The following is a 23648-nucleotide window of genomic DNA, read 5'->3' as shown; positions in this document are numbered from 1 at the left end:
TTTTACTCTAGAATAATTGATTATCTAAGGTGATAATTGATTATCTTAAGTTCTAGAACAAAATAAGGTTTTTTTTAATCTTAAGAATCAGTTTTATATTTAGAGGGAATTACTTTTCCTAGAAAGATTTATTTTAGTAAAAAAAGGAGAATATTACATTTAGGGGAGTAAACTTTTAATGATTGATGAAAAGCTAAATTATAATCAAATTAACGAATTTAGGGAAAACATAAAGATTATATACTTCTTTATTGCGATAAAAAAAGGGGAGAAATAATTTTGGTTGTCATCTTATGAGAAATATTTGGGTTGACTCTTTGTGATTGTACCTATTTGAGGGGAAGATATATGAATATGTTGATATCTTGTTGTTTATTCCATTGTGGGTTAACTACTTTTTTCTCTTAAGTTGTTGATTAAGAAACATATCATAAGTCTTCAACAATTTTATGATCATAAAAAAAGAGAGAGAAATTGTTAGCAAAAGAAGATGTTCAATAAAGAGTTTTGATGATGATACTTGGACACATGTTAAAGACTTAAAGAATGTCTTGATTCAAGAGATACATTGAGAACTGAATAATTTAATTGTTGAAGACTTGTAATTTATTATCATTGTTGGTAATCGATTATCCCAACGAGGAAATAATTTTTGAAATAGTTTCAGGAATAATCATTAATGAACTCTTTATTTTCTGACCTAATTTTCAAAATATGAGTCTATAAATATTTAACTTAAACCTAGTTTCAAAAGAGCTTTTCACTCAAAGGTTTAAGAGTTGTGTGCTAGAGAAACACTATGTGTTGGTGAAAAGGGGGCATTGAAAATCTAGTATGGATAGAGCGAGAACTTTCACTAAATGTATCTTTGATTGAGTGTTGTTGTTGTTCCTAGGAAAGTTGTTCATCTTTTGTGTGTTGAAGAAAGTTTTATTCATCCTTTGTGTGTCGAATGAGGTGCTTTCTAACCTTAACTTTATTCTTTGGGATTATAAGTTCTTGGTTATTTTTAGTGTTAGGTTAATCTTTCTTTAAGAGAGATTAACAATTGGAAATACAACCTTTTGATCCAAACTAGTATGAAATACATGTGCAAATTCTCTCTTTTCCTACACTCTTTATCTTTATTATTTTTAATTATAAAGAATCACTTTTATTTATAAAATCAATTTATAAAAAAGAAATTTTTTTTAAAAGGCACATTTTTATTAAAGAAATTAATTCACCTTCCTCTTGATTTTTTTCCACACGCAAACTTTCTAAAGGTAAGTTCTAGGTTTTTTTTTACAAAAGTAGGCAAATTTGATAGGAAAATTGCAAGAATAGATAAATTTTTTTAAAATATGAGAATAGGCAAGTCATATAGCTCCCACACAATTTCAAATGAAGAAATCCTACACCCCCACACAATTTTAGTTTTTGTGTTGGTTAACATGCAATCAACTTGGAAGTCGTCAAACACCCCAATAACTTCCAATTACATTTCATGAAAGTGGTCCTTGTGTAACTAATAATCGAGTTGACCTCGTGGAGCTCGAAAAGAGACATAGAGAGCTCGGTGGAGCATGTGAAGAACTTGGTGGAGCATATGGAGAGCTCGGTGGAGCATGTGGTTTGCTCGGTGGAGAGTTGTTTTGCCTTTGAATGACTTTTTATTGAAATTAAAAGTCATCAGCCCAACCACCCCCTCTCCACTCATGGAACCCGAAAAGTAGTGTAGTCAAAATGGGTTGGAACACATGAGCCAACTCGACCTACTATAAGTTCGGGACAAGTTGGGTTGAAAAAAAATATTGAAATTTTGATACGGGTGAATTTTGAACTGATTCACTAAGAACCCAACTCACTAACCCACCTAATGTTTTAATAAGTACTTTTTGTTGGGTTAGCCATTTTATAAAATATCGAAATGGGGGCTCGCGAGAAATTATTTTTGTATGTAATAATTAGGAAACATGGAAAATCCACAAATCTAAACTTAGTAACTCAATATTTATGGAGAAACAAATTTGAATTGCTATGAAATTAAAAATTTTGTTGAGATTTTGTGATAATCATAAATCTAATTTAAGACCTTTTTCCTTTATTTAATATTGAATTAGAAAAATTTTGTTAGTTTTTTAATTGAAAAAAAATTTATAATTAAGTGAACCAGATTTTGGATCATTAAGTGACCAACCCGTGGTAGGTCGAGCCACATCGAACAAGATGACTCGTTTTGATAACACTGTCAAAAAGGGACAAGAAGAGCTTGGTGGAAGTCATTCAGGAGGATTATTCTTGGAGCAACACAACTTCAAATTTTCATAAAATAACTTCAATGAACTAACCATGTTCTCCATCGAGCTCTCAATATGCTCCACCAAGCTTTCCACGTACTCTTCATATGTTCCACTGAACTCTCTGTATCCTCTTTTGAGCTCCATATGATCAACTCAATTATAATATTATTTTACCGAAACTTATAATAACTCAGTTACATAAGGTAAGTTCTGTTACAAATTGTTTTTAGACAACTTATTAGAAATAGTTAAGATCTAACAACTTTCAAATTTAATTATGTATTAGCTGATAAAAACAAAATTTATGTAAAAAATATACTACTTTTTAATTTATGTAGAAAATATACTACTTTTTTATTTAAAATTGTGTAAGGATTACGCAATTTATTTATTCTCGTAATTTTCTTAAAATTTGTCTAGAAAAACACTTTTGCGCATGTAACATGACATCAGACCAATGAATAAAGGTCCACATGATGCGAGTAATACGATAAATAAGAAAAATAAATAAATAAATACTTTCTTCAATAAATAATATATATTTCTTTAAATCTCTAATTTTCATAAAAATATCATTTGTTTTTTTGTTCGTTATGTTTTATGCAACGGATTATGTAGTTTCAAATACGTCATAATTAAAAAATATGTAGAGTACAAGTACATAGAAGCAAATAAATAAAAGATTTAATAGATTTTTTATTTTGAGGAGTTTGTTTAATATAAATTTTTATATTTTGTAATTTAGTATTTATTGTATTAAAAAAATATAGTTATTTTATTAAATTGGTGTTAATATTGTGTAAAAAATAATTACATATTAGTAAATTTATTATTTTTAAAATTTTATCTTTTATTTTTACTCACAATATCTCCACAACTATCTTAGAAAGAATAGAAAAACGGATACAGTAAATAAAAATTAAAAAAGATAACTCAAAATCACAGTCAATTAAATTTTTTTAAATGATATGTGAATATCTGTTTAATAAAAAATAATATTTATTATTTTAAATAAAATAGAGACAGAATTAAAAAATAAATAAAACATCACATTATTAAAATCAGAAACCTATTAAACCTGAATAAAATACATAAAATAAAGTTGAAATTGACCACATTAAAAATTGAACAGAAATTGGCACCTACCTTCAATTTCTTGAGAGTTTCTAATTTTGTCATTTTGTACAGTTGATTTGACTGATTGATATTTTTAGTGTATTCAGTAGCTGCCATTGTTGACCTTCCAAGATTCTTTTTAAGAGGCTTACCTTTTCCACTGCATGCCTATTTTAGTTTGTCTTACTATCATATACCAACTCCACAGAAAAGAAAAGCTGCAAAATACAATAAATATTTCTTATTCAACATGTTGTATTATCTTTGGTCTTGAGAGTGTTGATTTTGCTAAGTTGACCAAAGACTATAAGGTAAACAAAGTCTATTATTACTTTCATGCAATGACCTAGAAAAAAAAAAGTGTTACCAAGAACTAATATATTTTAATGGTGAACTACTGTTTCAATTAGGAAATAGAGAGTTGTGAACAGTTTTAGAAATATATGATAATGTAAAAAATTGTTAACAAATTTATCTTAATATTTATTTTATTTTTTTATATTAATTTCTTTTAATTATTTGACATTTTTAATGTTTTTTATTTACTTTATCTTACTATCATATATCTATAAAAATTATTTTATTTATTTATTTTAAACTAATTTGCCTATGCTATTTTTTATTTTTTATAATTTTTAATCAACTGGCCATTTAATAAATTATTAAAAAATAACGTATATTTAAAATATAGTTTTTTATACTATTTTTTCCTTTTTTAATTTTATTTTTTTATAATTTATAATTATTTGGTAATTAAAAATTAAATTTAGAAACATATATTATTTATATTATCATATAAAAAGTATTTTTCTAAAAGGTTATTTTAATATTTTATTCATTTAATTTATTTTTAAACTGATTTACTGTAAAAGTAGCAATACATTTCAACTTTATTATCTAATAATTTCAACTTTATTATCTAATATCTAATAAAAGTTTATTTTAGTTCTTAAATATAATTATTACTTTCTCAAATTTGAAAATATCAATCTTCAAAATGTTAATTATGTATAAAATTCCAATCATATTGTTAATCAATTTAACCCATAATATTCATTTAATAAAGTTAAATTTAGAAAAATATATTTTATTTTATTTCTTAAAATAATATTATTTTAAGAAATATATATTTATTAAGAATACGAATTGTTTATATGGCAATATAAAAAAATTTCACCCATATGAATTATTTTTCTTAATCAACTTAAACTATGATCAACATTCTTAAAAATTATTTTAAAAATTAGTTAATTTTTAAAATAAATAAATTATTACTTCTTTTAATATGTGTCCTTAGATACATGTTAGTCATAATTAAAAAATTTTATCTAATGAATTTTTAATATAATTATTATTAAAAAATAATTTATATTTAAAGTATTAAATTTTTTTCATACTATTTCTTTCATTTATAATTGTATCCTTTCATAATTTCTAATTACTTAATCATTTAATAAATTATTAATAATTAACTTAATTTAAAGTATTAATTATTTTTCGTAATATTTTTTAATTTTTAATTTTATCAATGATTTTTAATTACTTTGTCATACAACAAAATTAAATTTAAAAAAATATATTTTAGTTTAATGTCTTAAAATAATATTATTTAAGAAAATAATATAAATTTATTAATAATACAAAGTATTTATATTGTCATATAAATTTTTTTATGTAATAATTTTATCTTACAAAAAAATACTTTCAATAATTATATAAATATTTTTATTGTTGAATATTCTTCATATTTTTATTATGTAAACTAAATTAATATTATTTAATGAAAAATTAGCATGAATTATATATATCTTTCTAAAATGTTTTAAATAAGTGTTAAGTATGTTTTTTGTCCCTAAAGTTGAAGGCAAAATTGTAATTAGTTTCTATTCAAAAATTTTATTTATTTTGATCTTTAATTTTAAAAATGAATATAGTATTTTAATCTAAAGATATTAATGTTTTTTATGTGTTAAACTATCTTCTAGAATGAAATTTTAGTTAGAATAAGTCAAATATTGTAAACAATTCAAATACCACTTGATGTGTATAAACAATTTATTATAATTGAGTTAGAAAGAGTATATCCATTTATTTTAAAAGTTTGATAATCAAATTGTATAAAGTTTTAGAGAAGAACCAATTTCAATTTTGCGTTAAAGTTTAGGGACTAAAAATATGATTAACCCTTTGAATAATTATATTTGTCACAAAATAAATTAAAAGAATGTATTTAATAGTTCATTTCAAAGGTTTACTCATACAAAAAAAAATCACATTTCTTAATATTATAAATTTTGTTTTATATTCATTGAATTCATCTTTTACTTTAACTTCAAATTGTTAAAGCTTGTGGCTTTAATAAGATTAAAACAAAAAGTAAAATCTAGCAAACTAGCTATCTTCAAATATATTACTAATGTATTTATATTGTCATTATTTGAGTCTATAAATATATATTAGACATGCATTGATTAGACAATTCTTTCTAGCAATACATACTAGAAAATATAGCAAAAAACATTATATGAGTCTAACAATATGCACATTAAACAAGTATAACAAAAATCATTAAAGGAGTCTACCAATGTACAATAAAGTTGTTTTTGTTCATACATTAATTAGATAAGTATAACCAAAAACATTAAATGAGGTATTTCATACATTAATTAGACGACTCTAAATATACATTGATTAAACTAGTATAACAAAATTTTTAAACGAGTTTGTTAATGCACTGATTAAACAAGTGTAACAATATACAATTGATTAAACAAGTGTAACAATATACAATAGATGAACATGTTCATATATTTAGTAAACAAGTATAGCAAAAATTATTAGATGAATTATTTCAAACATTGATTATATGGGTCTAAGAATACCCATTAGACCAATATGTGCATACACAAATTAAACAAGTCTAGCAATAAACACTAAACAAGTTATTCATACATTGACTAGACAAGTTTGACAATATTTATAACACAAGTTTGTTTCTCTATATGCAAATTATACGAGTCTATTAATACACATTAGACAAATTTATTCATTCGTTGGTTAAACAAGTCTTACAATACAATTAAATTAGTCTACAAATACATTGATTGGATGATTATGCCCAAACACTAATTAAACAATTCTAGCATGTATATATATTGATTAGGAAAGTTTAGCATTATACATTATACAAGTTTATTTATATACAAATTAGATGTTTTTATTAATACACATTAGATGAGTTTGTCCACTCACTAATTAGACGAGCATTGCAATATACATTACATGAGTATAACAAAAATTATTAAATAAGTCTAGGAATACATTGATATATATATATATATATATATATATATATATATATATATATATATATATATATTATTTGATAGATTAAATTTAGATTTCACTTCTAATTTTGCAAACTATAAAGTTGACCAATGTCTAACCAAGGGATCAAACACCATCATGTATGCCGAATCAAAATTTGATATCGGGGGCCTTATGTTCCTATCATGTTCAATAGTCTCACATCGCTTAGGAGTTGATGTCTAAGACAATTTAAATCTCCTTTATCCTTCCACCCTCTAAGACGCCTTTTAAGGATAAAATCGTGACAGAGTTTCACACTCCAAAGCGAACAATACTTCAGATGTATGATGATTGACCTTAACGATGTCACTCGACGGACTTGGGATCGAAACATTAGTGCCCACTGTGAGGCCAATAACAAGGTTCTTAAATGAACGATCGATAATTTAAGCCCTCCATTAAAGATGAACAATCATTTTCCTTATACCTCGACTAAGGGACTTATGTTCTTACCACACCCAATAGTTCCACATCATTTAGGAGTCGAAGTCTAAGACAGTTATAATCCTTCTTCTTTTTAAAGACAAAACTATAATGGAGTTCAAGTCTCCAAAGTGAACAATACCTTGAAAATGCGGTGATTGATCCTATCAACCTTAACCATATGATGCTTTTGTAAGATCATCGTGATAGGCTTAAGCAAATGAGAGAAATACTTAGTCTTCAATGATCACTCATTAAACTCATTCATAGATAAATCTAATAATTGATAAAAGAGGTTTTTTAATATTCAATAGTCATAAACAAGTTTTATTATTATATATATTACTATTATGTATTAATATTATTATAAAATAATAATAATAATTAAATTGTAATAATAATATTAATAATTTGAGTGACATTTTTATATATCAAGAAAGGTGACATGCATATTTTAAGAAATGGAACGATTGTTGGGATTTGAAATGATAAGAAAACCTAATAAATTAATAGGTGTTAAATTATAAGCTAAGTGAATTGATAATATTATTATACTATAGTTTATATTTGATGAGAGAGTGTCATGTGTCATAAACACACATTGTCAAATGTTAGCACCATATTTAACCACATATCGAGTTGTATACTGTGTTTAACTTTTTTTTAGTAAATTTTGGTACTTTTGATTATTGTTTTTGTTAGATTTAAAAAGTTTTTTTTTGTGTGTTGGTTTAAAGTGTAAAATTTATAAATAAATGTCTTAATAGAGAGAAAAACAGTTTATGGTTACTGTTGTTCATCTACTTTGAATATTTGAATCTACTAAAAAGTTCTTATTACCACTACGATTATTATTATTATGGAAAAAAAATATTTTGACAGATTTTTTACAATACTTTAACAAAGCACAGATATTATTTCCTCTTCTACATACCCCGACAGTAATAATGGCTTAAAAAGAAAGGTTTTTCTCTCTTAATATGAATGATTAAAAGAAACTTTATTTTGCCAAACTATATAGGCTGAGATATTTCTTATACTTTTTAAATATAAACTACTTCTGTCGATTAAAAATATGTGAGAAACGATATTTGATTAAAATTAAAACATTTTATTTTGAGAATATATGATAAACAAATATATCAAACAGTTACAATTAAGTAATGGTAGTAAATTAAAAGTTGTGCATCACTTAGTATTTTTCAGGTATCAATAACATGCAATAACCAATACACAACTCAACATGTATCAAACAGAATCAAATCATTTGATTCCAGAACCAACTTTAATTCCAGCAACAGAGGTGTCAACACTTCCTACTCAGATTTGTGTTCATCAGCACCTCCCCATCCATAAGGACAAAATGTTATCACATACTCTGAGGATGCACAACTCACCAATGGGGTAGGTGAGTCAAAAGCATAGCTAAAATAGTTAGGACAAGCATTCTTAAATATCTTGGAGTACACACTAGGCTTGCACTTCCCTGGACTCCCATATGCATTCCTACAACAAAACCTGTCATCATCAAAGGCCAAACAAGCACTTTTGCATCCCACAACTTCTCCCTTGGAATTCAGCACCTCAAGTTCAGAAGGGCACAAGGCTTTGAGATCCTTCAAGCACCCTTGGATGAGGCACTTGGGGTTTGTGATCTTGGGAGTGACAGACACAGGGATGTTGTAGCCATCAACAAGGCTAACATCATAGTAATTTGGCTTTCCTCCTTGAAGTGAAACTTCAACCAGTGTTGCTGGGGGAGTGCCTATGAGTCCATTGCATGCTAGTCTTCCATCACAGTCCCCAGTTTCACAGGCTGGTTTCCAATTTGAACCAAAATTGCAACCTGTTCTTGCCCAGATTCTACCATTCCATGTCCATGGTGCTATCACACGTTCGGTTTGACCAGGAGCAAGGTAGAATCCTCCATCTGCTATCACTGGTTGGCCATTGTTTGGTGCAGTTGCAGGCCATATTGGAAAGGGACATTTGTTGTGCACATAGAGTGCAACTTGATGTGCCTCTGCATTTCCTGCATATACACTTTTCACTCTTAGCAATTGAGTTTGATTTCTTTACATCATCAACCATTGAGAAACATCAGATGAATAACTTTTGAACTAATCCTTATAAATGTCAATAAACAACATGACAATTTCTGATTAAATGATAACCTAAAATCCATTTGTACAGACTCACACCCTATTTTCTATATTGTGATGGAACAATCAATCAGAGTTCATACAAGTTCCCAAAAATAAATATGTAAGAACATTATTAGAGACAACCCAATTCAACTGTTAAGCTATAAACTATATTAACATGATAAATAAGATGAATATGGAATTACCGCAGTAAATGGAAGAGCAGATCAGGAAGAAAAAGAAAACCACATTACACTTTGGCAGATGCATTATTCTGAATCTTGGTAAATGAATGCTATGAACACCTAACACAGACAAACTTACTTTTATATATATAAGTATGAGAAAAGAAGTTTGTTCTTCAATTTTACTCTAAGATTTGAGTGGATAATCTTAACATAAAAGGAAAATGATGATGTTGACCCTTAAGCGTTCATTGTCTTTGCTTGAAGGAGAACAAAACAATTGTTAACAAGTGGACAAGAGTAATGAAAATGAATGTTTGTTAAGTTAATTGCTACTATAGACCTATATATAGATTATGCTTAAATTTTATATTTATCTTTTTTTTTTAAATGAGGCATTGAATATGTAATGATTATGTCAAAATGGCCATCTTCTAGTAAGAAAATAACAAATTTAACATTATTGTAGTATTTGCTACTGTTAGTTTAACATCAAAGATAAAAAATATTAATTAATATAATCAAAGTAATAAAAGAATATTTTAAATTAAGAATTTTATAGACACTTACTTTAACTAAAATAATATAAAACATTTAAATGTTTTCTAAGTTAAGTCCCTAGAATTTACAAATATTGTCATGGATCAATTTAATGTTAATAAATTATTTTTGTTACTTTTAACATTTTTTGTTGTTTGTTCCCTATCATAAACGAATTTAGTATGAAAAATATAAAATATTATTTCAAACAATTGGGTTAGTTTTAACTGTACAATTCAATTATGTAGTATATTTAATATTCTCTTTTAAATACCATAATGGTATACAATTTTGTAATTATTCACTATACTACTAGTTAGTTTTTTATTCGTTAAATATTATTAAAATAATATTTCATATACATTTTTATCATATGATAATAATTTTATGGTTTAATAGCCAATTTAGTCCTCACTTTGGTTGAAAAATCTCAATTTAGTCCCTCGTTATAAAAGTGTTTTGAATTAGTCCTAACTTTTAAAATAGTGGGTCAGATTGGTCCTTTCTGTTAAATATAAGTTAACAAAATTAATGGATGATGATGTGACACAACTTAAAGCTAACGAGGGACCAATCTAACACATCATCTTTAAGCTGTGTCACAAATCTGACCCACTATTTTAAAAGTTAGGACTAATTTAAAACACTTTTATAACGAGGGACTAAATTGAGATTTTTCAACCAAAGTGGGGACTAAATTGGCTATTAAACCTAATTTTATTGGTACTGAGAATGTGCATTATTAGTATATAGTGAATATTGTAGAAAACAAAAACAGATAGAATGTAAAAATTAAATTCAAAACACAAGTAGGATCATATTTCAAGTAAGTTGGTGATGAATCCTTATATGTGGGAATTATTACTTTGTATTAAAATTAAGACAAGTTCTTTGGTGATCCAATTATATCAAGTTCTTTGTTTGAATTTCTATTAAATTTTTATGATATATTAAATATTAAAAAAATTATATTTTTAATTGAACGACGATATTATTATTTTATCCGTTACTTTATTTAATTGTCGGAAGATATTGTTTTATAATTTTATATTTTTTCATATTTTAAAAATTATTTTCATGACTCCTTAAATATATTTTAAAAATTATTTTATAATCGAAGTTTCCACGGGTTATGATGGTTAACATGTTCAGCATAGAAGATCAACAATTATAATGGCTATCATCTACCATAAATATCTGTTGACGAAATCAATCGGAATAGCGCATACTGCATGTATAGCAGAAAAATCATTCATCCAAAACAAATCACAATACATAAACGAAAAGAATTACAGAGACGAATACAAAAAAATTATAGTTGTTATTAGAGATCAGAAATTGGTAGTATTCGTCGGTCATGGTGATTCAGAAACACGGACCAATGTAAAAATCATCATATCTCTTTTCTTGCAGATCTAAACTAATAACTACAAGATGAAGACGAAATGTAAATTCAAAATCAAAAACCAAAAACAAAAAATATGATTTCAAAATGAAGTAACAGAGTTGATGATGAAATCATGGGATGAATCCAATCATGTTGTTGTAGTTTTTCTTTTTTCTTCTCATCACATGACTAAGTAAAAATGAAAATAATTAAAAAAACAATAATTCAAAAATCCAAAAAAGGAGCAAAGAACAAACCTAATTAAAAGGAAACGATTCAATCGTACGAGCGACCTAAAACCCTAGCAGAGTGAAGCGCTTGCTTTTCGTATTTATACAAGTAAGGATATTTGAACGGTGAAGCTTCTAGAAAAGAAAACCTTAAAATTGAAAGAGAGGCGGGAATGGGCCGGGTCCGGGTCATTTTGGGTTTTTTCTTTATTTATTTGTTTGCTTTCTTCATGTTGAAGGGTTTTAAAAAATTTGTAGATCTTAGGGTAAAAAAATAAAATGAGTAGTTATTCATTTTGACTTTTATATGCAAAGTATTTAATGTTATATAATTAAAGACATTAAGTGTATGCACATCATTTTTCAAACACACATTATAGTCCTGTATTTGACACAGTTTTCAAAACATTAAATAATTTAGAGTTAAGCTTAGTTATTAAACCTTTTAATGTCCATTTGCAAGATGACCATATGAAATACGTAATAGAATGAATTTAATGTGTTAATTATAAATAAAATTGTTTTAAGTGAAAAAATAAATTACTTGGTTTGTAAAATTTTAATAGCTGATTTTGTCTCAAAAACTAAAGAAAAAGGTAAAGATAGTTAACTTATATTAATTAGGCATCCAACATTTTAAAAAGAAGTGAATACGAAAATAACTTCGTTATAATATTTTAATTAAAAAAGTTAGCTTAAAAGTTAAGAGGGTAAATATGAATTGAAAATATAACAATAGGTTAAACAATAATTTTTCCCATATTCTTAATTCGTTATTATTAATAAAAATATTTTTGTTAATAGTCTACTTTTCATGATTGGAAAGCATCAACACCTTGCATTGACAGTATACTATTAGCCTTATTAGTATATGTAACGTCCCAATAAATAGTAACTACCATTAATTAGAATTAATTACAATTAACAGTAATCAGTCATCAGTCTTTACAACTAAACAAGAGACAGAAACCGAACGGCTATAAGTTCCAGCGATTACAAAGTCGAGCCCCAAAGTAAACAACGAAAGCTAAAAACGAACGGTTTTACAATACAATAACCGAACGTCCAAAACGCTAATAAAACTACTAACAGCTACTAAGAACGAGCGAGCTACTGCTCGGCTTTAACTTCCACTTCGACCAGGTTGGCGTCCTCCAAATTTTCTTCTTCCAACATAGCATCAAGTGGCGCCTCCCCATCTGCTCACATCCACAACGGATGATCATTGCATTGACAAGACGGACATACATCAACAGTAGACATCACAAGGAGAGTGCAAGGGTAAGCTTAGGTAATTTAATTCATACATATCACATACAATTTTTTTAACACAAGCATTTAACACACAAGACATGCACCAATACGTATAAGCAAAATATAAATCATCCAACTACCCTAAGACAGACCGTCCGGACTGTGTGAATCCAAGTAACCGCAGGCGTTCATGCACCCGGTTGGTGTAGTAACTGGCATTCCCATCAGCTGCCAACCGAGGTTAACCCTAATGGCCTCCTGCCATTCCCACGCATGACCTACTCCCTCTACATGAGGAGAGCACTCACGGAATATCAGGATGATCAGCCATCAGCGATTTTTCCTTGGTCACACTTTACCATTCAACATAATCATTCATAGAGACGTTCCTCCTTGGAACGCTCGTTCAAATTCCAATTTCACAACTTCATCTCAAATATGGTTCGCATACTTCACAATTCCCTCAACATCATACTTTCATTCTTAGTTACACTTCTTTAAAATACGAACGTTAATTCACTGTATAGACGGACGCTATTTGGAAAACAGGACGAACGCTATTTCGAAAGCAGGACGAACGCTATTTAGAAAGCAGGACGAAAGCTATTTAGAAAGCAGGACGAACGCTATTTAGAAAGCAGGATGAAAGCTATTTAGAAAGCAGGACGAACGCTATTTATACGCGTGCTGAATAGGAGACCTTGCGTGATTTAGAACGTACGCTCATTATAAAGTCGAACGCTATCAACAACGAACGCTCGACAAAAGGTCGAACGCTAGCAAAGACGTACGCTCGACATAAGGTCGAACGCTAGCAAAGACGCACGCTCGACATAAGGTCGAACGCTAGCAAATCATTTATTCTTGTGAACGAACGTTCGGTCTAAGACCGAACGCCACTTAGTACTGACACTAAATTTAGGATTTCAAATGGGGACGCTCGTTCTAAGACAGCATCCTTTCCAAAACGAAAGAATTTAACTCTAATTCAAATTTAGAGAAGACGAACGGTAAATGACCGCACAAGGACGAGCGTAATTGATCAATCAGAGACAGAATATTTTTCCAGACTTCTCGTTTTACAATGACTTTACAGATTTTCATAACTTACGATTTCTCTCCACCATAATTCTCATACATTCCAGAATTCATATTATCATCTCATCAATATAAAATTTTCCAGTTCTAACATATCATCATCAACATCCAGTTCAAAACATTAACATTCCAAATCATACAGAAAATTTAATCATATCCTAAATCATGCTTCTACTTCTCTGCGTACAGTTCAACCAATAACATCATAAACATACAGTTCAAAGCATTTACCATCATATACAACCAGTACAACATACACGTACATGCATACTTCAAAATTCATATATTTCATACAATTCACATCCAACACACTTCCTTACTGTCATAAACATCAACCAAGTATTAAATCAAATTACTCAAGCTTCCCTTACCTGGTTCAGCAGTGACTTCCAAATGCTAAGGTTTCGCTCTTGCTCTCACAGATTTCTATCCAGCAACTTACACAACCAAATCCACTTAACCTAATATCACGAAACCATAGACAGATCAGACCCCTAACCCACGCATGCAACCAGAATTTTGGTTTGCAGGAACAGAAGAGAAGAACGTTCCAGGGAAGAGAACTCACCAGTCACAGAATGCAAACTTGATCGGTTCAACTGAAAGCTTACAGCTCCGAGAATGATCCTACGGTTTCTGAAATGGAAACAGAGGTGCTGGTGGTGAGTGATCGTAGAGAGAAGATGGAAAGGGTTTAGAGAGAAGTTGGAGAAAAAAAATGGTTAGGGTTTCGTGAGGAAGAAGATGAAAGCTTGAATTGAAGTGAAGCGTATCAGAGAAATTATTTTCTCTTCCTCGCCAGCCAGCCATGCATTCACGCACTGCCACATGGTTTTCCACTAACGTTTTAGAAGCTTCTGTCGTGACAGTAGAGTGACAGCGCATGCAGAGGGTAAAAATTTCCTTCCTCTACGCAGAACCAACGTCCAATCCACTGCATGCCACTTGTTTCCCACCAAGCTTTCCGGAACGCTCCCTCAGTGACACATGGCAGGCGCATGCAGATTGGTTTTGACGTGTCAAAACGTGTTTAATGGTGATTAAAGAGTGGATTTTGGTGCGTTAATTATTTAGGGCTTCACAATCTCCCTAACTACAAAAATTTTCGTCCTCGAAAATTCTAAAACTTACCAGTTAAACAATTGAGGGTACAGCTCCTTCATGGCCTCTTCAACCTCCCATGTTGAGTCTCCAGTCCTCGCATCCCACACCACCTTCACCAGATTAACTTGTTTTCCCTTGTAGAGCTGGATACGACTATCTTCCACTCGGACTGGTTGCATTTCCAGGGTTCGGTTTGGACGAAGCTGAACGTCTTCCAACTCCAGTACGTGTGATGGATCAGATATGTATCTGCGGAGCTGAGAAACGTGAAAGACTGGATGCAGGTTGGACAGTTGAGGTGGTAGGGCTAGTTCATACGCAACTGATCCAATCTTCTTCAGAATCTGATAAGGCCCTACGAACTTGGGTGAAAGCTTCTTTGGACGGAGAACTCTTCCCACTCCAGTGATTGGATTTAATCTGAGAAACACGTGATCTCCAGCAGCGAACTCCAAGGGTCTTCTCCTCTTATCAGCATAGGATTTCTGCCTGCTTTGAAACGTCTTCAGTCGTTCTTGAATTAGTTTCACCTTCTCGGTTGTTTGCTGAATTAACTCTGGTCCAGTGAAAACGTTCTCGCCTTCTTGGAACCAACACAAAGGTGTTCGACACTTCCTTCCATAAAGAGCTTCAAACGGAGCCATCCCTATGCTTGCTTGAAAGCTGTTGTTGTACGTGAATTCAACGAGCGGCAGAACTTCATCCCAAACTCCCACATGATCTAGGACGCACGTCCTCAATAAATCCTCAAGTGTCTGGATGGTTCGCTCAGATTGGCCATCCGTCTGTGGGTGATATGCAGAACTCATTCGTAGTTGACTTCCCAACTCGCCTTGCAACGATTGCCAAAAACGAGACGTGAATCTCGTGTCTCGGTCTGAAATGATACTCGAAGGAACTCCATGCAAGCGAACGATCTCCTTCACGTACAACTTTGCCAGATTCGTCATTGACATTTTCAAGTTAACTGCTAGGAAGTGAGCGCTCTTAGTTAACCTATCTATGATCACCCAAATCGAGTCATGGTTTCTGACTGTGCGCGGTAGATGGGTCACAAAATCCATAGAAATACTGTCCCACTTCCATTCTGGAATCTCCAATGGCTGCAGCAATCCACCTGGTCTTTGGTGTTCCGCCTTTGCACGTTGACAGGTTAAACAAGAAGCTACAAAACGTGCAATGTCACTTTTCATTCCAGGCCACCAGAATGATGAACGGAGATCCTGATACATCTTAGTCATGCCTGGATGCATGCTAAGACGGCTATGATGTCCTTCCTCCATTATAATCCTCTTCAGCTCACCATCGTTTGGAACGCAAGTTCTATCCATATAGCGCAGTAAGCCATCCGTACCAATATTGAATTCTTTAGCCTGATCTGTGCCGAGCGCACTCAATATCTTAGTCAATTCCTCATCTTCACGCTGCTTCACTCTGATCTGCTCAAACACATCACTGGAAAGTACCAGGTTACAGCATCTAATCACGTTCGCTCCCAAATCGAACCGTAACCTTAGATCTCTAAAACTTTCTACCAAACTCAGCTCCTTCACCATCATTGCCGAGACTCTCACAGCCTTCCTACTCAAGGCATCAGCCACCACGTTTGCTTTTCCAGGATGATATAACAGCTCGAACTCATAATCTTTCAAGAACTCCAGCCACCTCCTTTGCCTCATATTCAATTCCTTTTGATCAAAGAGATACTTGAGACTCTTGTGATCACTAAATACTTGAAACGTTGCTCCATACAGATGATGTCTCCATATTTTCAATGCAAACACGACTGCTGCCAGCTCCAAGTCGTGGGTGGGGTAATTCTTCTCGTGGATCTTCAACTGCCTAGAAGCGTACGCTACTACCTTCCTTTCCTGCATCAGTACACAGCCCAAACCTTGAAACGACGCATCACAATATACTTCAAAAGGTTTGGTCGTGTCTGGAATGACCAACACTGGGGCGCTCGTTAATCTCCTCTTCAATTCCTGGAAACTCTCCTCACAACGATCAGTCCATGCAAACGGCTGATCTTTCCTGGTGAGATAAGTCAGAGGGGCTGCTATCTTAGAAAATCCCTCAATGAACCGTCTATAGTAGCCCGCGAGCCCCACGAAGCTTCTAACCTCTGTGACCGAACGTGGGCGCTCCCAATCCAGCACTGCTTTCACCTTGGCTGGATCCACTGCAATCCCTCCTGCAGAAACGACGTGCCCCAAGAACTGGATTTCCTTCATCCAGAATTCACACTTTGAACGCTTGGCATACAATTCTTTCTCCCTCAACACGCCCAAGACAATTCTCAAGTGGTCTTCATGCTCCTCAACGTTCTTAGAATAGATCAGGATGTCATCAATAAACAACACTACAAATTTGTCCAGATACGGTCTGAAAATCCTGTTCATGTAGTCCATGAAGATTGCAGGTGCGTTCGTCACTCCAAAGGGCATCACCACATATTCATAATGACCATAACGAGACCGAAACGCTGTCTTATGAATATCTCCCTCCTTCACTCTAATCTGGTGGTAGCCCGAACGTAGATCAATCTTCGAAAATATGCACGCACCTTGCAACTGATCCAGCAGGTCGTCTATCCTTGGAAGGGGATACTTGTTCTTGATGGTCAGCTTATTCAGTTGCCTATAATCAATGCAGAGTCGAGAGCTGCCATCCTTCTTCTTAACTAACAACACAGGCGCTCCCCATGGTGAAGCACTTGGCCTGATGAACTTCTTATCCATCAATTCTTCAATCTGCATTTTTAACTCAGCCAATTCTGCTGGTGCCATCCTATAAGGTTGAACCGAGATGGGTGCAGCAGTGGTCACCAAGTCGATCGTGAACTCGACCTCACGGATAGGAGGTAGACCAGGAACTTCATCCGGAAAGACATCCGGGAATTCATCTACTACCGTTCGTCCTCCACTGCTCTCGTTATTGGACGAACGCTCAATTTCGCTGTCTTCATACGTCAGGATCAGAAAACAGCTCGCTCCTTCCATGATGTCCTCCTTCAACTGACCACGATCAACAGATAATTCTTCCTCCTCCTCTCCTGGAAAGACCAACTCCTTATTTCCACAATCAATGATGATCCGATTGGTGGCCAACCAATCCATCCCCAGAATTACTTCTAAGTCTTGAAGGGGTAAGCAAATGAGGTTGACCTTATATCTACGCCCCTCAACTTCTATTGGACATCTCACACAAACTGTGGACGTCTTAATCCCACCAGCCGCTGGGGTTGACACCACCAGGTCGAACTGTAATTCACTCTCCACTAACCCAAGCTTCTCAACACATGCCTTCGAGATGAAGGAATGAGTTGCACCCGAATCATACAACACACCACAAGGCTTTCCAAACAACAAGCAAGTGCTGGTGATGAGCGTACCTGAACGAGCGGCCTCAGCACCAGTAATCGCATACACTCTCCCCGTAGCTTGTGCACGTCCACCTCTGCCTTGTTGAGCTCTCCCAGCGTTCGGCGGTCTCATTGCCGCACGTCCTCCCACACTGCACTCGTTCTCCAAGTGCCCATTCCTTCTGCACTTAGTACAGTATTTTCCCCCATTCAGTTGAGGACAAGCCCACCGAAGATGTGGTCCTCCACACTGAAAACATGCTACATTCCTTGACTGTCCAGACTGTCCGACAGTAGTCAAGGCTTGGGATCCACTCGCGTTGCCTGCTGGACGAGCGTAAGGGGATCCTCTCTGATTTACATTCCCCTTCGAGACAATCGGCCCCCTTACTGTTTGTTGTTTCTTCAAACGTTCCGCCTCTGCCAAATTCTTCTCCAACACCTTAGCCCTCTCAACCATGGCAGGGAATGTTCGGATACACAAACTGGAAATTACCACCTTCAGGTCACTGCGTAGACCGTTCTCAAATTTTCTGCACTGCCACTCCTCACTAGTGGCCATTGTATTGAAGCGAATCAAGTGTTTAAACTTGTTCGTATATTCCGAAACTGACATTCCTCCTTGGACGAGCTGTAGAAACTCAACCTCCTTGGCAAAACGGACACTGTCAGGGAAATATTCCTCATAGAACTTGTTTCTAAATACTTCCCAAGTAATCTGCTGTTGAGCGTCCATCAGAATGGCTCTGGCACTCGCCCACCAATGGCTCGCCTCTCCAGTTAACAAGTATTCAGTGTAGGCCAAGCGGTTCTCATCTGGACACCTCTTGGCATTGAATATCCTTTCCATATCCCTCAGCCACTGGTCAGCTTCGTCCGGAAGACACTTTCCACTAAACTTGGCAGGGTGATGCTGAAGGAAACTCTCCAAACTCCATTCAGCATTCGGTTGGGCAACGTTTGAAGAGGATGCTCCAGGCGCACCTCTAGTTGCAGCCAAGATCTCCATCAACTGCCTTTGCGTGTTTTCAGAGTTGACACGCGAGGCCTCCAAACCTTGCATAGCAGCTTGGTTTTGCTGCATCAGGGTGGCGTTCTGTTCCAGCAACGTGGTGTTCTGTTGATGCAGCCGTTCAACTACGGTTTCCAACAACCTAGTGCTGCTGGACGTATCGGACTCACTCGGTTGGGGAGGTGGAGGGAGTCTAGGCGCCATTCGTCCTCTGATTCATCAGAAAACTAGCGTCAGAATTGTTCAAAAGTTAAATGAGCAATAACTCATCCAGTACATAACAAGCACACAACGAAAGCAAAGTATGCTCATAACCCTACATGTCCTTTGATAGAACAAAACTGCTCTGATACCAATAAATGTAACGTCCCAATAAATAGTAACTACCATTAATTAGAATTAATTACAATTAACAGTAATCAGTCATCAGTCTTTACAACTAAACAAGAGACAGAAACCGAACGGCTATAAGTTCCAGCGATTACAAAGTCGAGCCCCAAAGTAAACAACGAAAGCTAAAAACGAACGGTTTTACAATACAATAACCGAACGTCCAAAACGCTAATAAAACTACTAACAGCTACTAAGAACGAGCGAGCTACTGCTCGGCTTTAACTTCCACTTCGACCAGGTTGGCGTCCTCCAAATTTTCTTCTTCCAACATAGCATCAAGTGGCGCCTCCCCATCTGCTCACATCCACAACGGATGATCATTGCATTGACAAGACGGACATACATCAACAGTAGACATCACAAGGAGAGTGCAAGGGTAAGCTTAGGTAATTTAATTCATACATATCACATACAATTTTTTTAACACAAGCATTTAACACACAAGACATGCACCAATACGTATAAGCAAAATATAAATCATCCAACTACCCTAAGACAGACCGTCCGGACTGTGTGAATCCAAGTAACCGCAGGCGTTCATGCACCCGGTTGGTGTAGTAACTGGCATTCCCATCAGCTGCCAACCGAGGTTAACCCTAATGGCCTCCTGCCATTCCCACGCATGACCTACTCCCTCTACATGAGGAGAGCACTCACGGAATATCAGGATGATCAGCCATCAGCGATTTTTCCTTGGTCACACTTTACCATTCAACATAATCATTCATAGAGACGTTCCTCCTTGGAACGCTCGTTCAAATTCCAATTTCACAACTTCATCTCAAATATGGTTCGCATACTTCACAATTCCCTCAACATCATACTTTCATTCTTAGTTACACTTCTTTAAAATACGAACGTTAATTCACTGTATAGACGGACGCTATTTGGAAAACAGGACGAACGCTATTTCGAAAGCAGGACGAACGCTATTTAGAAAGCAGGACGAAAGCTATTTAGAAAGCAGGACGAACGCTATTTAGAAAGCAGGATGAAAGCTATTTAGAAAGCAGGACGAACGCTATTTATACGCGTGCTGAATAGGAGACCTTGCGTGATTTAGAACGTACGCTCATTATAAAGTCGAACGCTATCAACAACGAACGCTCGACAAAAGGTCGAACGCTAGCAAAGACGTACGCTCGACATAAGGTCGAACGCTAGCAAAGACGCACGCTCGACATAAGGTCGAACGCTAGCAAATCATTTATTCTTGTGAACGAACGTTCGGTCTAAGACCGAACGCCACTTAGTACTGACACTAAATTTAGGATTTCAAATGGGGACGCTCGTTCTAAGACAGCATCCTTTCCAAAACGAAAGAATTTAACTCTAATTCAAATTTAGAGAAGACGAACGGTAAATGACCGCACAAGGACGAGCGTAATTGATCAATCAGAGACAGAATATTTTTCCAGACTTCTCGTTTTACAATGACTTTACAGATTTTCATAACTTACGATTTCTCTCCACCATAATTCTCATACATTCCAGAATTCATATTATCATCTCATCAATATAAAATTTTCCAGTTCTAACATATCATCATCAACATCCAGTTCAAAACATTAACATTCCAAATCATACAGAAAATTTAATCATATCCTAAATCATGCTTCTACTTCTCTGCGTACAGTTCAACCAATAACATCATAAACATACAGTTCAAAGCATTTACCATCATATACAACCAGTACAACATACACGTACATGCATACTTCAAAATTCATATATTTCATACAATTCACATCCAACACACTTCCTTACTGTCATAAACATCAACCAAGTATTAAATCAAATTACTCAAGCTTCCCTTACCTGGTTCAGCAGTGACTTCCAAATGCTAAGGTTTCGCTCTTGCTCTCACAGATTTCTATCCAGCAACTTACACAACCAAATCCACTTAACCTAATATCACGAAACCATAGACAGATCAGACCCCTAACCCACGCATGCAACCAGAATTTTGGTTTGCAGGAACAGAAGAGAAGAACGTTCCAGGGAAGAGAACTCACCAGTCACAGAATGCAAACTTGATCGGTTCAACTGAAAGCTTACAGCTCCGAGAATGATCCTACGGTTTCTGAAATGGAAACAGAGGTGCTGGTGGTGAGTGATCGTAGAGAGAAGATGGAAAGGGTTTAGAGAGAAGTTGGAGAAAAAAAATGGTTAGGGTTTCGTGAGGAAGAAGATGAAAGCTTGAATTGAAGTGAAGCGTATCAGAGAAATTATTTTCTCTTCCTCGCCAGCCAGCCATGCATTCACGCACTGCCACATGGTTTTCCACTAACGTTTTAGAAGCTTCTGTCGTGACAGTAGAGTGACAGCGCATGCAGAGGGTAAAAATTTCCTTCCTCTACGCAGAACCAACGTCCAATCCACTGCATGCCACTTGTTTCCCACCAAGCTTTCCGGAACGCTCCCTCAGTGACACATGGCAGGCGCATGCAGATTGGTTTTGACGTGTCAAAACGTGTTTAATGGTGATTAAAGAGTGGATTTTGGTGCGTTAATTATTTAGGGCTTCACAGTATACTTATAGTCATCTTATCATCAATTAACAATTTTGTAAATATTTTTTAAAACTATTGTTAATCAAAGTGTTCTATGTAGTGATAACAAATGTCAATATATTTTGAACCTGAATAGAATGAGATGTTTTTGAATGTGAATAAAATAAGAGATTTTTATTAGAATGAATTTTGATCATTATAATTTAATGCGTATTTATATTTGTTATTGGTATAATTTAATGCATATTTATATATATTATTGGTATGTTATGCTAAATAGTTTCACATTCTTTAAAAATTAAAAATAATTTAAATACATTTAATTTTTTAATTATTTGAGATATTTTTTAAAAATAAAATTGTGAAAAAAAGAAGTTTTAGGTTCTAAAAGATTGAGCTAATAATGTTATCTCTACGAATTTTAGGTCAAAACAACTATATAATCCATTTAGGAAATTATTTATCGACCTTATGTCACGTCTCATTAAATACTATGCTTAGTCACCTGTCAGCTTTCATTAATGCAATGTGACACGTGAGCAGTGCCATCATGAAACGCACACACACCACTCTGCATGCAGTTGCCAAATGTCATTTTTAGAACATTCTAAAACGTTAATGGAAGACATGTGGCAGCAGAAGAATGGACACACGTCCTGCCTGGGAAGAGAAAATTGATTTCTGGAAAACTCTTTCCCTTTCTCTGCACACTTCATCTTCTTCCTCAAACTCTCTATCTTCCAAATTCTCTCCCTTCTCTCTAGAAACCATTCTACTTCTCTCTTCTGCAACTCATCATTCTCTGCTCCGTTCACGTTTCAGCACCGTGAGGACGTTCCCTGCACCGAGAGCTTCATATTGAACCGAACAACTTCCAGTTCTGGTAAGTTTTACTTGGACGCTCGTTCTGGAATTCCTGCAAGCCGTATTCAGTTGCATGCAATGGTGTAGACTAAGCTCTTTCATTTTTCTTTTGGTTAGTTTTAGTTGGAGGGATTAAGAGAACCGTTGAGAGAGAACCATATTTGGAAGAAACAAGATCATTCACTCTTTGAACGATCACCCCAATCCGGGTAAGGGAAGCTTATTAGATTTAATTCATGGGATTGTGTTGTACTGCATGTGCGTTTAAGTGTTGCTTGAATGTATGATTCATGATATTGTATTTTGGTATGCGAATATGATTCTGAAATGATGCGTGTAAATGATGAAATGTGCTATGGTTGGATTAAAT

At 33.8% G+C, this 23648-nt stretch overlaps 2 protein-coding genes and 1 non-coding gene across 3 annotated transcripts; all 3 read right to left on the bottom strand.

Annotated features, from left to right (window-relative positions):
- Positions 1-8280: 8280 nt before the first annotated feature.
- Positions 8281-9916, bottom strand: LOC124822933 (thaumatin-like protein). The gene is made up of 2 exons (XM_047295040.2): positions 9541-9916; positions 8281-9222 (listed from the first exon to the last, which is right to left on the bottom strand). The coding sequence occupies exons 1-2, from the start codon at positions 9602-9604 to the stop codon at positions 8507-8509; spliced, it is 780 nt and encodes a 259-aa protein (XP_047150996.2). The 5' UTR covers positions 9605-9916; the 3' UTR covers positions 8281-8506.
- A 1470-nt stretch (positions 9917-11386) lies between these two features.
- LOC124822936 (small nucleolar RNA SNORD18) lies at positions 11387-11461 on the bottom strand. Its single transcript, XR_007027606.1, has one exon. It is a non-coding gene; the product is annotated as a small nucleolar RNA SNORD18 (small nucleolar RNA).
- A 3694-nt stretch (positions 11462-15155) lies between these two features.
- LOC148200040 (uncharacterized) lies at positions 15156-20581 on the bottom strand. The gene is made up of 6 exons (XM_088112825.1): positions 20559-20581; positions 19087-19482; positions 17937-18981; positions 16987-17360; positions 15831-16800; positions 15156-15476 (listed from the first exon to the last, which is right to left on the bottom strand). Exons 1-6 carry the CDS (start codon positions 20579-20581, stop codon positions 15156-15158), a joined length of 3129 nt encoding a protein of 1042 aa, XP_087968951.1.
- Between the last annotated feature and the right edge of the window lie 3067 nt (positions 20582-23648).

This window comes from Vigna umbellata, chromosome 4 (genome assembly GCF_029865625.1).
Source record: "Vigna umbellata cultivar VRB3 chromosome 4, Vumbellata_1.0, whole genome shotgun sequence".
Lineage (NCBI taxonomy): Eukaryota > Viridiplantae > Streptophyta > Magnoliopsida > Fabales > Fabaceae > Vigna > Vigna umbellata.
Note: the sequence above shows the minus strand (reverse complement) of the source record. Positions and strands in the feature narration are given on the sequence as shown.

Coding starts and splice junctions, on each gene's coding strand:
- LOC124822933 (XM_047295040.2), bottom strand. CDS start 9,604: ATGCATCTGCCAAAGTGTAATGTGGTTTTCTTTTTCTTCCTGATCTGC. Junction 9,223..9,540: donor CTGCTCTTCCATTTACTGCG/GTAATTCCATAT, acceptor GTGTATATGCAG/GAAATGCAGAGGCACATCAA.
- LOC148200040 (XM_088112825.1), bottom strand. CDS start 20,581: ATGGCTGATCATCCTGATATTCC. Junction 19,483..20,558: donor GCTGATCATCCTGATATTCC/GTGAGTGCTCTC, acceptor GGCTGCAACTAG/AGGTGCGCCTGGAGCATCCT. Junction 18,982..19,086: donor GTTTCGGAATATACGAACAA/GTTTAAACACTT, acceptor GGTAATTTCCAG/TTTGTGTATCCGAACATTCC.